Below are 14,854 nucleotides of genomic sequence, written 5' to 3' on the forward strand. Positions count from 1 at the left end.
CCTGGGGGGGGGGTCTGTAGATGCGTGTGGCTTGGCTGGATCATGTTTCGTGGTTCCCTGCACCCCAGTTGGTGACCCCATAGTGTTAGGGACCTGCTCGACAAGAGGTGACCTGGGCAATTGGTGGTCAGGCCAATATCACTGGCCAATGATATACCAACAACCTCTTATTACATATTACAGTATATTGTCATGTAATGATGGCATAGTGCATTTGCACTCGCTCTGTCTCTGTGTATACCACTTTATTCTCAGCAGATGGCAACTTTCATTACTGAAGGGTGTGCAATTTAGAGCCATTTTCCCTTTTTATTGCAGCATGGCCTTGTGTATGTGTACTACAGGGCGTACGTACGCGCAGTCTATTGATAATAGACCGGTGGCGAATTTGCCTTGTGGGAGCACCACGAGCATAGGCCATGCCCTCTCGCCACTAGGCCACGTGCATGGGGGACCCAAATCTAGAGCTTCACAAGTTGGGAGGGAAACTATCACTTGATAGACAGCAAGAACGTTGACATGCAACAAGGTAGACATGACACAATGTCGACATGGGGTTAGGTTGACAGGATCAAAAGGTTGACCTAAGCATTAGGTCGACCTGGGCAAGGTCGACAGTCAAAAGGCAGACACAGTGTTTTTCACATCTTATTTCAGCTGACATGTGCCGACAGGCGGTATTTCATGCCCTACCATCCACTATGGCAGTGGTTCTCAACCCTGGTCCTTAAGTACCCCCAACAGTGCATGTTTTCCAGGTCTCCACAAGTGATATAATAAGCTCCACCTGTGGATCTTTTAAAATGTGTCTGCATAATGAGTGCACTTGCACCTGCTTGGTGACCTAGAAAACGTGCACTGTTGGGGGTACTTGAGGACCAGGGTTGGGAACCACTGCACTAGGGCCTGGATGTGAATATAATTAGTGAGCTTGAAGCATGGCGAGCAAAGTGGTGCACTTTTTCCTGTGTCCATATCGACTGTCGACATTCGGGCCAAAAATTTGAAAAACCGTGTCGGCATTGCCCATGTTGACCTTTTGACCCTGTCGACATTGTGTCATGTCGACCTTGTTGCATGTCGACCTAATGGTGTCAACCTTTTGACTGTCGACCTTTTTCATGGTGATCAAATGATCCATACCCAGTTGGGAGGTATGTTTATTCAGTAGGTGTCAAGTTTTGTACACTGCTCATTATCTTTGTATATGTATTATTGTTGATGGTCAGATTCTCTATACATTTTGGTAAGCTCGCTACCAAACTGTTTGTGGAGGTAAATCAGCACTGCCCAGCTGCTTAGGCTCCGCAAGGCATACCTCCAAAATGATGAAAATGGTGGTTGTAATGTGGGGCTGAGGCCATGTCTGCCTTCCAAAGCCTCACCCCCTTTCTGGACATGTAGGCACCTCTGGCATGGAAGGTCTTGCTTCTCTACCCATTAAAATTGAGAGGCATGATGACCACACCTTGTATTCAAACTAGGGATGTGCACCGGGCACTTTTCCTGTTCCGTGAAACACGTTTTGGGTCTGGATCTCGGGCAGTGTTTTGGATCTGTTCCAAAAAACAACCTTTTTCGTGTTTTGGGTTCTGATTTTTTTTTTTTTTTTGCAGAATTTTGGGGTTTTGGTCCTACGCTATTATTAACCTCAATATCATTAATTTCCACTCATTTCCAGTCTATTCTGAACACCTCACAATATTTTTTTTAGGGCAAAAGGTTGCACCGAGGTAGCTGGATAACTATGCTAAGCCACACAAGTGGGCGGCACAAACATGTGGCTCATCTAGGAGTGGCACTGTAGCAGCAGACATGACGGCTGTTTGAAAAACTAGGCCCCAAAAAGCACATAATGGTGATAAATAGAGGTGCAAGAAGGAATTGTCCTTTGGCCCTCCCACGCACCCTTATGTTGCGTAAATAGTACATGCACACTTTAACAAACCAATCATTTCAGCGACAGGGTCTGCCACACGACTGTGACTAAAATGATTGGTTTGTATGGGCCCCCACAAAAAAAGTAGCAAGTCACCTCTCTCTGCACAAACTGGCTTTATAGAGGCAATACCTCCTTCCTCCTTCCTCCTTCCTTCTTCACAGATTATCAAGTCATCCCCGCTGGACTCCACAATCTGATCATGCATTTTTATAAACCTCATCTTCTCCACATTTTGCGGAAGCAACCTCCTACACTGATCACTGACCAGGTTCCCTGCTGCACTAAAAACTCTTTAGGAGTACACACTGGAGGGGCGACAACTCAGGTAAAATAGAGCCAGTTTGTACAGGGGCCTCCAAACTACCTTTTTATCCTGCCAGTACAGGTATGGACTGTCTGACATGTCTACTTGGATGCTGTCACCAAAGAAATCCTGCACCATTTTTTCAATGGTGACAGCATCCAATCCATCGACAGTAGACCCGTCAGCAATCGTTGCCAAGTCCGTTAGTCCAGGCCAGATGTCCAAACTCCCTCCTGCCTGCCCTCAATCCTCGCCAGCGGGTTGTGAGGAAAATCGCAGGTGTGGGAGAAAATGAAGGAGGAGCTGTGGCCGTGTCACGGTCCCCTTCAGATGACAATCTCCTGACCAGCAGGTCTTTGCACCTTTGTAGACTTGTGTCTGCCAGAAACAGAGATACGACATACGCTTTAAACCGAGGATCGAGCACGGTGGCCAGATTATATTCCTCTGACTTTAACAGACTGACCACCTTCGTATCCTGGCAAAGCGTATGTAGGGCTTCATCCACAAGAGCTACATGCTTTGCGGAATCACAACACTTTAGCACCTCCTTCACTTTCTCCAGCTGGTTCTGCAACAGCCTGATCAGGGAAATCACCTGACTCAAGCTGGCAGTAACGGAGCTGACTTCCCGTGTGGCAAGTTCAAATGGCTGGAGAATCTTGCACAACACGGAAATCAGCCTCCACTGCACTTGAGTCAGGTGCGTCCCCACTCCTCTGCCTATGTTGTAGGTGACTGAGTAGGCTTGGATGGCCTTTTGATGCTTCTCCATCCTCTGCAGTTTCTCTTAAGGTGGCCATACACACGCAGATTTATCTTCAGATCTATCTGGTTGGAATAAAACATGGTTATGGATGAGCGCAAATGACCGTTGACCATTTGCTTGGAGATGCTGGAAAACTGCTAAACTGTCACTCATCCATAACCATGTTTTTGTTCCAACCAGCCAGATCTGAAGATAAATCTTACTAGTGTATGGGCACCGTAAGAGGTTGTCGGTGCTGTGCCTCTTACTAAAACCGGTGATACGCAGCGAAGCCTGCCTTGGAAGGAGCTTACGTGCAGGAAATGCTGTTGGTGCGGAAGGCGATGCATCTACCCAGTGGGCTGTCATAGTCATATAGTCCTTAGAAGAATATATGGAGGTGACTGCGCTAATGATCTAGTTGTAATATGCTACTCGCATCGATAATCATTCCCCTGCACTCTGGACGCCGGTTACAGAGCCCTCCCCTTCTACAGGCTTCAGCACAGGAGCTGAACACAACAATAAGTTTCTCTGGTCCAACAATTGTTACACCTTGAAAAAGCTCCCTGTAAGAGCGAAACGGGTTGGTAAATCACCTGGGGCTGACTGACTGGACCCACCATTTCACTTCCGCCACAATACCAGTTAAACCTCTGAAGATATTTTGGACTTTTGGCTTGTTGGACTTAAAACCACTCCTGGGATTCAAAAATACCCAAAGATACCCCATACCATCTATTGGGCTACAGAATCTGCAGGAAACCTTGCACCCTCCATTGGGACAGCCAACGGGGCAATTGGAGCCACCATTTCCACCAAACTACAGTGAGGTACCCTAAACGGAAAAAGGACTACCACTTAACCAACTGGCCCCAAAATACGGTACCGTATGGACTATTAAACCAGTCAAAGTCACCCCTTGATATCCTTCCTCCCCCCCACATATTTTAAAGAAATACTCAAAACCGTTTTAAAACCATTTTTTATTGTACATTGTATGTTAGAAATTGCATATTAAATATTTTGATTATCGATGTGAGTAGCATATTACAACTAGATTATTAGCGCAGTCACCTCCATATCTTCTTCTGTTTGTCTATATTGGGGAGTGACACCCCCATCTTTTGTACTGCTGCTTGACCACACAGCTCTATCTGCTGCGCCTCCACCAAGATAACCCAGTTATCTCTCTTTCATATAGTCCTTAGTTTGCCCTGAACCACTTGTCCTCATGTCCATGGTTAAGTGGACAGTGGGTGCAACCGCATTTTTCAGGGCACCGAGGACACTTTTTCGGACGTCTCTATACATCCCGGGTATCGCCTGCCTAGTGAAGTGGAATCTAGATGGGATTTGGTACTGGGGACACAATACCTCCATCTAAATCCCACTCCACTGATGGCGGACACCGGACGCATGTCTAACCCCAACATAGCTGTCAAGGCCGCAGTTATCCACTTTGCCATAGGGTAACTGCTGTCGTACTTCGTCCTCATGGCAAATGACTGTTGGACAGTCAATTGCTTAGTGAAAGACATAGCGGTGTTACGACTTACCCTCTGGGACGATGACAGACTCCCAACAGCAGAAGCAGCAGTAGAAGGCGTACCACTGCAGGATCCTCCGGAGGAGTCAGTCATGACAATGACATGGCCTGCAGTACTTCCTCCAATCCGAATTGCGGAGGAAATTGAGATTTAGTTGTCCATGGACTGCTTATGGTCCTAGCCACAGTTTCAGAACTAAACAGTGACTTATGAACTAACTTCAGGTGACACATAAGCGAGGATGTCCCTATGTGAAAAAGGTCCCTACCCCTGCTTATTCCAGCTTTACATAAGCTACATATGGCAAGACAGTTGTTGTCCGGATCTGGATAAAAATAAAACCAGACCAAAGCGGTGGTGTTTTTGGTCTTCTGCCCAGGCATGGTGATGGCCTTTTGCATTCCACAGAAAATTGTCTTGCCCGGTGCCTCATTTAAGAAAACCATATAACCATCAGCAGCATCCTCCTCCTCATTAACTTCCTCCTCAGTGCCAGCTACATCAATTTCCTCCTCCTCCTGGTGAACAACGTTGACAACTTCAAAATCAGGAACTGGACTGTGGGTGATCCTTTCAGCATATGCAGAGGGCGTGCTGCAAATGGTGGAAGGAGCCACCTCTTCCCATACAGTGATGGGAAGGTCAGGCTTCGCAACCACCAACACCCTTGGTCTCTCCTTGGGGATTTGTGATACCGTGTCTTTAGAAGGTTGAGTTGTTTGCTGTCTTTTTGTTGACAGTTTAACTTTTTACATTTTCTAGGGGGTGTGGGGAGAGGAGTATGAAGAGGAGGGATGTGATCGTCGTGTGGAGCTGGACCACTAGTCAAGAACTTAGGCCAGGCCCTTAGCCGTTCCTTGCCACTCCGTGTGGTAAATGGCATTTTGGCAAGCTTACGTATCTCCTCCAAGGATTTACATTTTTTTTTTCTTAAACATACTCAACTTTGCCTTTTTGGATTTCACACGCCCTCGACGATGACATTGGGCATCGGCAGAAGACGTTGATGGCATTTCATCATCCTGTTCTATCTATGTCTTGACCAATTTTTCCTCTAATTTTACAAAGGCTGTGTGCGGTAAAAAATTTTGGCTGTGCAACTTTGGAAGGAAATTAAAATTTTTGTGCGTCACTTATATATATATATATATATATATATATATATATATATATATATATATATATATATATATATATATATATATATATATATATAAACTGGAAAATGACGTCCAGCATTTGTGTTAACTTTGCTTCAAAATTATATTAAACGTTTAAACATTCAAAACACAACACACAATGTACTTAATGGGTGAAACACACATTAATTGAGTCCACAACTACAACAAGGGAACACTGCTGCTTTGTGCGCTCTGTTGTAATGTCTGTGCGCACGCTCTTCAAGATGTGTGCGCGCGCACAGCTTAGAGGGAACACTGGTCTTGACTAGTGGCAGCAGGAGTTTAAGGAATTTATTTAAGTAAGTAACCCTTATTGTCCCAAAAAATTAGATTGATTATTTTGAAGCAGAGGTGTGCACACAGGTGAGGTGAGACTTGTAGTACCCTCTCCCAGCTAACAGTCACACAGCAGCAGACACAGAAAAATTGAAAAGGATTATTAAGAAGTTAGTAACCCCTTTATTGTAAAAAAAAAAATGATATTTTGCAATTTGCACCGACGTGTGGCCTGCACAGGTGAGGTGAGACTTGTAGTACCCTCTCCCAGCTTACACACACACAGCAGCAGACACAGAAACATTTGAAAGGATTATTAATAAGTCAGTATTATTTATTAACCCCTCTATTCTAAAATAAAAATTATTTTTTTGCACTGACGTGTGGCCTGCACGAGTGAGCTGAGACTTGCAGTACTCTGTTCCAGCTTAGTCACACAGCAGCAGACACAGAAAATTTAAAAGGATTATTAAGAAATTTGGTGGTAGGGAGTGGAACTGGACACTGGAGGACAGGTAAATTAATCTATATCAGGCACAGACTACAGGGATATATATATATAATATACAGCACAGACTCTGTAGGTTGTCACTATCAGCAGTGTAGTAGTTAAAACGGTACTCTTTACTTAGATGGGCGCCCGTCGTGGTGATCGCGGGTACATTTATGTGTGGCCGCGACGCGACCGAAGCGATGCCCGCGATTTCCCATTGAAACCCATGTTAAACATGGAAATCTTGTCGGTCGCGTCGCGGCCGGCCATAAATGTACCCGCAATGCCCGCGACGCGATGCTCCCGATTTGCCATAGGAATCAATGTTAAAAGGCCCGATGGACACGATTTTACTGTTAAATGCCTCAATGGACCCGATTTGGCCATAGGAATCAATGTTAAATGGGCCACAGAGCCCAAATAAGCACAATTAACCCTTAAATGTCCCCCCAAATTTTTAACGCCACCCCACGATCCACGCCAACCCGAAGCGTGGCGAGCGCAGCGAGCCCGCGAGGGGCGGCGGAACGCGTCCTCCGACCTTTTCATGCCCTACTATCCACTAGGGCGTGGAGTGAGAATAGAATAGTGTGGCGAGCGCAGCGAGCCACCGAGCCCGAAGCGTGGCGAGCGGACGCGGATACCTTCACAGTTATACGCGTCCCCTCGCGGGCTTCACAGGTGTCCGTGGCGACGCGGACACCTGTGAAGCCCGCGAGGGGACGCGTCTACCTGTGAAGGTATCCGCGTCCCCTCGCGGGGCTCGGTGGCTCGCTGCGCTCGCCACACTATTCTATTCTCACTCCACGCCCTAGTGGATAGTAGGGCATGAAAAGGTCGGAGGACGCGTACCGCCGCCCCTCGCGGGCTCGCTGCGCTCGCCACGCTTCGGGTTGGCGTGGATCGTGGGGTGGCGTTAAAAATTTGGGGGGACATTTAAGGGTTAATTGTGCCTATTTGGGCTCTGTGGCCCATTTAACATTGATTCCTATGGCCAAATCGCGGGCATTGAGTCCTTTTACATGAAAATCGCGCTCAATCAGCTTTTTTAACATTGTTCCCTATGGGAAAATCGCGGTCATCGCGGGTAGCAGATTTTTATGTACCCGCGATTTACCCGCGATGGCCGCGATGCCCGCGATGACCGCGATTTTTACCCCCGACGCCCGCGATTTCAATCGCGGGCGCCCATCTAGGTAAAGAGTACCGTTAAAACTACTGCACCATGCAGATTGCACAGCGGGGTGGGAGAGTGAGCGCGCGGGCGGGCACCAGGGAAGACAGCCAGAGGTGCACACTGTTCAATCTCCTAGACTGGAGTGAACATGGCACCCGTCCAGCCATCCTTATATACATATAGTGATGTTTTCCGGATATCAGCGCGAACCCACAGGTGCCGGAAAGGCACACTCTGAGACTGGGCGGGAAAACCCAAACAGGTTTGTGAACACGTTTGGATAGGGGGGTGTCCATATTCCTGGAATCCGGACACGCTCATCTCTAATTCAAACACAAAAAACAACCTAAGCATGACTAGCATCTGTTTTGTTTCACCATAGCAGAACATGGAATGAATGAGACTGTACTGACTGCAGAGCACTTCCTATGTCCAGTAATAATTCTTATAATATTCTGTTAACAGATAAATATAAAGGAAGTGACAGAAGTAACGAAAAGCAGGAGACATGCCTTTGCAGGTGATTATCTATCTTTCTATCTATTGAACTATCTTTATTTTTTTATTCATAAAATGGTGTGGTATATTGAGACAGATGTCATCAACACGATTGGGCCAGCTAGATCACATGACTTTATTATTTTCATTCATTATTCATACAGCAGAGAGTTGTAGTACGGAATACTGTAAAAGGAGGGAAAGGTTACATGTGGAGTACCTAGGGTTGCCACCTATCCAGGATTTCTGAAATGGTGGCAACCCTAAAGGACGTTTTTGCAGTCTCCCGGATTTTGGGATTCTCCCGGAATCCGGGTGACTTTGAAAGCTTTCACAGCCTCCCAACTGAGTGTGCACACTGTCAGGGGCATAGGGAGTGTGGTTCCAGCGGAGGGTGAGATCCGGGTGTCAAACGCCACAGGGCATGTGCAGTGTGTCTCCAGCACTTCTGAGTTGCTGCCCGCCCCAAAGCTCCCTCTACCTCCAGAAATATTTAAACTGGGCTGCGGGAGAGGACGGAGGAGCACTGTGCTGCCCACAGCTAATTATGCTGCAGCAGCGCTTCCTCCCAAACTGAGCCTCAGAGGAAAGATACGCCAGCTGCTACTGTGTATAGTCCCAGGGGACCTCTGCCCTCTGTGCTGTCAGCTGAGGAAATGGTGAGGCCAGTGCTGAGGGTGGGATTTGTGTTTGTGTGTGTGTACGGTCAGTGTTTGGGGCAGATATGCATGTTAGAGAAGTGAGGGGGTGGGGGAGGTTGCTGTGAAGTTGTTGTCACTGGTGTCAGGGTGAGGGGAGAATGTATGTGGTATCTCTGTATAGGAGTTGTCAGTAGGGGAAATGTGGGTACTTATGTAATATCTGGGCTCCCGTTTTTCTTATGAGACCGCGTCCCCTCGCGGGGCTCGCTGCGCTCGCCACGCTTCGGGCACGGTGGCTCGCTGCGCTCGCCACACTATATAAAATTACCTCCATGCGTAGTTGGATAGTAGGAGTATGAAAAAATGGGGTGCATTTAACATGGGAGTCCAGATAATACATAAGTACCGAAATGTGTTCTTAAATGTAACAATAGGGACTTCAATACATGTCTGTATTAGAGGCCACGCCCACTTTTCTGAAGAGGTCATGCCTGTTTTACAAAGCCACGCCAACATTTCTGGGAGCGTGCGTGCACATGAAGGTTAGGGGGGGGGGGGGGGGGTTTGGCCTCCAGGAATCGAAGATGCCTGAGGTGGCAACCCTAGGAATACCCCAGGGATCTGTACTTGGACCAGTGCTTTTTAATATCTTTATTGGTGATATTGCAAATGGAATTGAGGGTAAAATGTGCCTTTTTGCAGATGACAGAAAGACAGAAGCTGCCTACCCTCCTGCATTCTGCAGAAGACTCCCTGAAATAGCAACAATCTCCCTCTCTCCCTCATTAGTCTAGCAATCTCCCTTATTTCACCTAGTCCACATTACACTGTTACATTTTTTGGGAAAAAAGGAATGAGCGATAGATACATTACATTGAATTATCAGCACCATTTCCCAGCACTTTACCAAGTATAGTATCTCTTACTAACTGCTTTGGGGCTCATCTACATTTGGATATAAGTCATTTAAAAAAATTCCTCTCAGATGTAGCAGTACACACCCACGCTTCTAGGTGCAGCGTTCACAATCTCTCCATATATGGAACTAGAGATGCCATTTGGGGCGCTGTGCAAAATTCTACTACCAACTATAATCTCCCTGAATATTATATATATAATGTAAAATGAGACAAATGATTCCACACTGGAACAGACACTGCTATGATAAAGAGAGACAAGCAGTTTTACACAAGAGATAGTTACCCTGACAACGGACAGACGCCCGTCGCCATAGGAACTTGATGATTTCGTAGGGATGCAACACCACGCCCTAAGGGGGTGCAGCATGCCCGCACATCACTGGCTGCAGGCAGAGAAGGATGTTGCCTTGACAACGCATGTACACAGTAAAAACATGGTCACTAGCAGAACGCCCTGACACCCGTATGTACACAATGGGGATGCCTGGGGAGATAGCCTATCACAGTAATGACATGTCAGGATGCCTGACTGGACAGCACGTCCCATAGATGCACCACATGCCCACTTGCCAGTAGCCGCGGGTTACCTTGACAACCCACAAGACGCCGGACTCCTGGCACCGCAGAGTGCACGTTACTTAGCAACGCATATACACAGCGGCGATGCGGCCGCAGGCTAAACGTATTGACGTCACGAGAGTGACGCGCCACACACCCACAGCCTATTGGCTGAGCCATGACAACCCGTGGCATGCCGGTCGTACGGCGCCACAGAGAGAGCGTTGCCTTGGCAACGTACACACGTACACACCGCAGCGGCGATGCGGCCGCAGATTGAACGTAATAACGTCACGAGAGGCGTGCCAAAGCACCCCTGTGACGAGCTGCATACTGATAAGCTCATTGGCTGATATTGAAACAGAGCCCAAACTGGCGCCAAAACGCAATACAATGATTGGACATACCTTAAGGGTATAGGGTATTTAAACCCTCACAGGACCCCAGGTAGGTTGGCCCTGAGGAAGCTAAACTGCGAAGCGCGTGCCGGCTAGCGGTGCGCAGGCAGTTTCCTGTTGCTGACTTTGATACTTTTATAACTGATTGATCTAAGCGTTTTGTGAGACCTAACAGCCCTTATTAGGGCTCATACTCGCATATGTGCTCCCAGTAGGAATACCCTGCACAGGGTTCCTTCCTTATCTTGCACAGTGGAGATTGCCCTGGAGGTTTTAGTGCTCCTGTCATTTATACAGGTCAGCCCTATACCCCGGAGGCGCCACTTTAATTGTAAATAATTTTGCTCATCTTTGTGATACGCTGCCAAAAACCCTGAAAAACTCTCTAACTGGCCACCTGGGGTCGAAGTCTCCCAGACATTTGTGCTAGGGAGACACCCCACTAACCGGGTTTCGGACCAAATAATTTCGGTGATGTCACAGGGATATCATATATAGAGTTTCTCTATTTTTCCAGTGTTATAAACGTCTCTCCCTAAGTCCTGATATTTACAGGACAAAACTTCACTACCGAGACGCTGGTACACCCACTGTGAATACTAATAAACCTGGTACACTTACTGTGAATACTAAAAAACCTGTGACACAAGGCTCAGATCCTACTAGGGTACATATCCCTTGATCCCCAGGATCCATACCCCGAATACCAGTGACCGTGATTAGCATAAACACGGCAGCTAACATATGAGCAAAAACAGAATCACAATCTAGGAGCACGTACTCAATCCATTTGGATCATAGATTTAGTGTAACAGATGAGGGTGTCGTGCTTGTATATATAATTGCAGAACCCACTGTTCGAAACTATCTCTGTCTCACACGCTTCACTGGATTATTACAGGTCCAACAGTGACTACTGCCTGCCACCTTATTTTAAAGTGTGTCCACCCACCCTTATATGTTATATGTGCTTTTTAACATTTCGCAGCCTTTTAAATTGATCATATTAAAGGTTAAATTTTATTAGTTAATTTGAATTTTCTCCAAGGTGCACCCACCAAGAGGACACTCTTCTCTTTCCTTGTCTTTGTCCTTAAATCTCCGTGTCCAAGGGTAGCACACCCCGCCGTTTGATAAATTGAATTTTCAATCGATGTATGTATAGGGGTCCTCTTTCACATCTTAGTCTTGTGCGATTGACCCCCAAAACCCCCCCTGTCTCCCTGAAACTAGTTTTCAAAAGTAGGCAAGTATGCAACAGGGTAGACACACCAGGAGGGGTAAAACAAATGATTGATGATCTAGGAAGATTAGACCAATGGTCAAGAGCATGGCAACTACAGTTTAATGGGATGCGGTCATTTGGTCGAATGCATTATGGTCGAATGTCATTACATCGAATCCATTAGGTCGAATTGCTAAAAGGTCGACATGATTCTAGGTCGACATGGGAAAAGGTCGAAATGATTCTAGGTCGAAAGGTCATTAGTTCGACAGGTCATTAGGTCGACAAGGTCATTAGGTCGACATTGTCTAGGTCGACATTCACAAAGTCGACATGGGGTTTTTCACTGTTTTTTGAGCCGACATGTGCTGACAGGCGGTATTTCATGCCCTACCATCCACTAGGGCGTGGTGGGAGAATAAAATAGTGTGCCGAGCGTAGCGAGGCACCGTGCCCGACACATTGCGAGCGCAGCGAGCGATGCGAGGGGATGCAGTGCACTTTAAACTGTGTCCATGTCGACTGTGTTGACATTCAGGTAAAAAAACAGTGAAAAACCCCATGTCGACTTTGTGAATGTCGACCTAGACAATGTCGACCTAATGACCTTGTCGACCTAATGACCTGTCGAACTAATGACCTTTCGACCTAGAATCATTTCGACCTTTTCCCATGTCGACCTAGAATCATGTCGACCTTTTAGCAATTCGACCTAATGGATTCGATGTAATGACATTCGACCATAATGCATTCGACCAAACGATCCCAACCCATGGAAACTACTGAGGAAGAGAGGGATCTAGGTGTCACTATTTCAGGAAACTTAAAGGCAGCTAGGCAATGTAACAAAGCAATGAAGAAGGCAAGTCAGATGCCTGGTTGAGGTATCAGCAGTAGAAAGAAATAATTAATAATGCCACTGTATAGGTCATTGGTATGACCTCATCTAGAGTACTGTGTTCAGTTCTGCAGGCCATATCTCCAGAAAGATGTAAAAACATTAGAGAGTGTACAAAGAATTGCAACTGAAATGGTGCATGGCCTACATCACAAAATGAACCAGGAAAGACTAAAATATCTTAATATGTATATGTCACGATCCAATCATGTGCTGGATTGAATAAATCATGCCTATTATTATTATTATTATTATTATTATTATTATTATTATTATTATTATTATTGTTGTTGTGTGCTATCAATGTATTTCTTCTGTACTGGTGAACTGTTGGTGACCCAGGGAGGTTGGGTCTGTATTCCCTCAGAGTAACCACCTGTAGAATTCTCTGAAGTTAAATTGTCAGCTAAGATCTGAGACACCTCATAAACCATGGTCCAGAAGAGAGGTTAGAGATTTTCTCCCTCCTCCAGTTCAGATCTCTTATCAGTCTTTCCTGCTGCATTTTACATGATAAAGGAATGTGTACAAACCACTTCAAAGCAGTGGGCCAATCCTTCATGTAGAATATCAGTTATCTAGGGACATTCACTAGGTCCAGCAGGGAAATGGTCAAAATCTGAAGGGTGGGAGGTATGAGGAAGCCTGCGGGTATATCTGCTTATTTTGTCCCTATGGTTTTAGTACTTCTTGGGGGAACAGCAAGCTGGCTGGAAGCAACCTGTTTGTTTCCTGTGGAGACCCCCCCACTACAGACTGAGTTCTTGGGTGTAAGATACAGTTCTGTCATTTTTTAATTCCCTTTTATTTGGTTTGAGATGTATCTCTTTTGTGTGCACTTTTAAAACCATTGTAATATCTAATAATATCCATTTTTAATCACTAAAAGCTCTGTAGTATTTCTAGGAATAAATCATACATATTCCAGTTTCTGATTTTGTGTTCTGACGACTTATGCTGGAGAACAGTTTATAATACAAACTGTTTATATATTGTATTGTGTGGTCAGGTGCGGCAAAGTGTACCTTGCACAATTTCAAAGAGCTAACTCAGGCTTTGCTGGTGGTGGCGTACCTCATAGAGGGGACTCGTGTGTCCAAAGTGAACCCCAGTCATGGCCGGAGCTGCTCAGGTTGACGTTTCTGGAAGTGCGACCGGTGGGTCCGTGACAGTATACTTTAGAGCAGAGAAGGGAAAGGGGGCACATGATAGAAACTTTCAAATCTATCAAGGGTTTTAACAAGGTATAGGTGGGAGACATTCTCCACAGGAAGAGGAGCAACAGAACATGAGGACAAGCAGGCTACACAGGACAAAAGGGACGGAGCTACATGGGGAGCAAGACAAAGGAAAAAAGGAAGCAGGAGAGGATGAGCTGCCAGCCTGAACTAGGTGAGTAACATGTGAGTACTACTGTCAGCAACTGGTGTGGACATACAGTATGTAAAGGCAGCACTACTACCATTGGCAACTGGTGTGGTCATATATATATAGGCAGCGGTACTACTGTAGGCAACTGGTGTGGGCATATGTATAGGCAGCGGTAGTACTGTCGGCAACTGGTATGGGCATGTGTAAAGGCAGTGTTACTGCTGTTGGCAACTGGTGTGTGCATATGTATAGGCAGTGCTAGTAATGTCGGCAACTAGTGCAGGCATATAGTGTAGGTAGCACTAATATCATTGGCAACTGGTGTGGGCATATGTATAAGCAGCCCTACTACAGTCAGCAACTGGTGTGGGCATATGGGGCTACTACCATCGGCAACTGTCGTGGGCATAAGTATAGACAGCGCTACTACCGTCGGCAACTGGTGTGGGCATACATATAGGCCAGTGATGGCTAACCTTTTCAGCTTAGTGTATCGAAAATCTTAAAAAAAAAAATCAAGAAATATCAATAATTTGGTGATGTTTGCAGCCATTTTGCATGTGCCATGCACTGTGATGCTCCATTATGCATGTGCCACGCACTGTGGTGTGATAACCACAGGTGTATATTGGTGTGCTGTCTTACCGGTGTTGCCGCTTAGATGATACTGCTTC

General features: G+C 46.2%; 1 protein-coding gene across 1 annotated transcript in view; it reads left to right on the plus strand.

The window, feature by feature from the left end:
* LOC146045744 (phospholipase A and acyltransferase 2-like) overlaps nt 1-14,854 on the plus strand; it is a 48,259-nt gene that overhangs the window by 246 nt on the left and 33,159 nt on the right. Inside the window, exon 2 of the mRNA XM_083164789.1 lies at nt 8,137-8,191. Coding sequence (XP_083020915.1) covers nt 8,180-8,191 — 12 coding nt within the window. The 5' untranslated portion in view covers nt 8,137-8,179. The remainder of the gene's footprint in view (nt 1-8,136; nt 8,192-14,854) is intronic.

Source organism: Crinia signifera, chromosome 11, assembly GCF_055691185.1.
Source record: "Crinia signifera chromosome 11, ASM5569118v1, whole genome shotgun sequence".
NCBI lineage: Eukaryota > Metazoa > Chordata > Amphibia > Anura > Myobatrachidae > Crinia > Crinia signifera.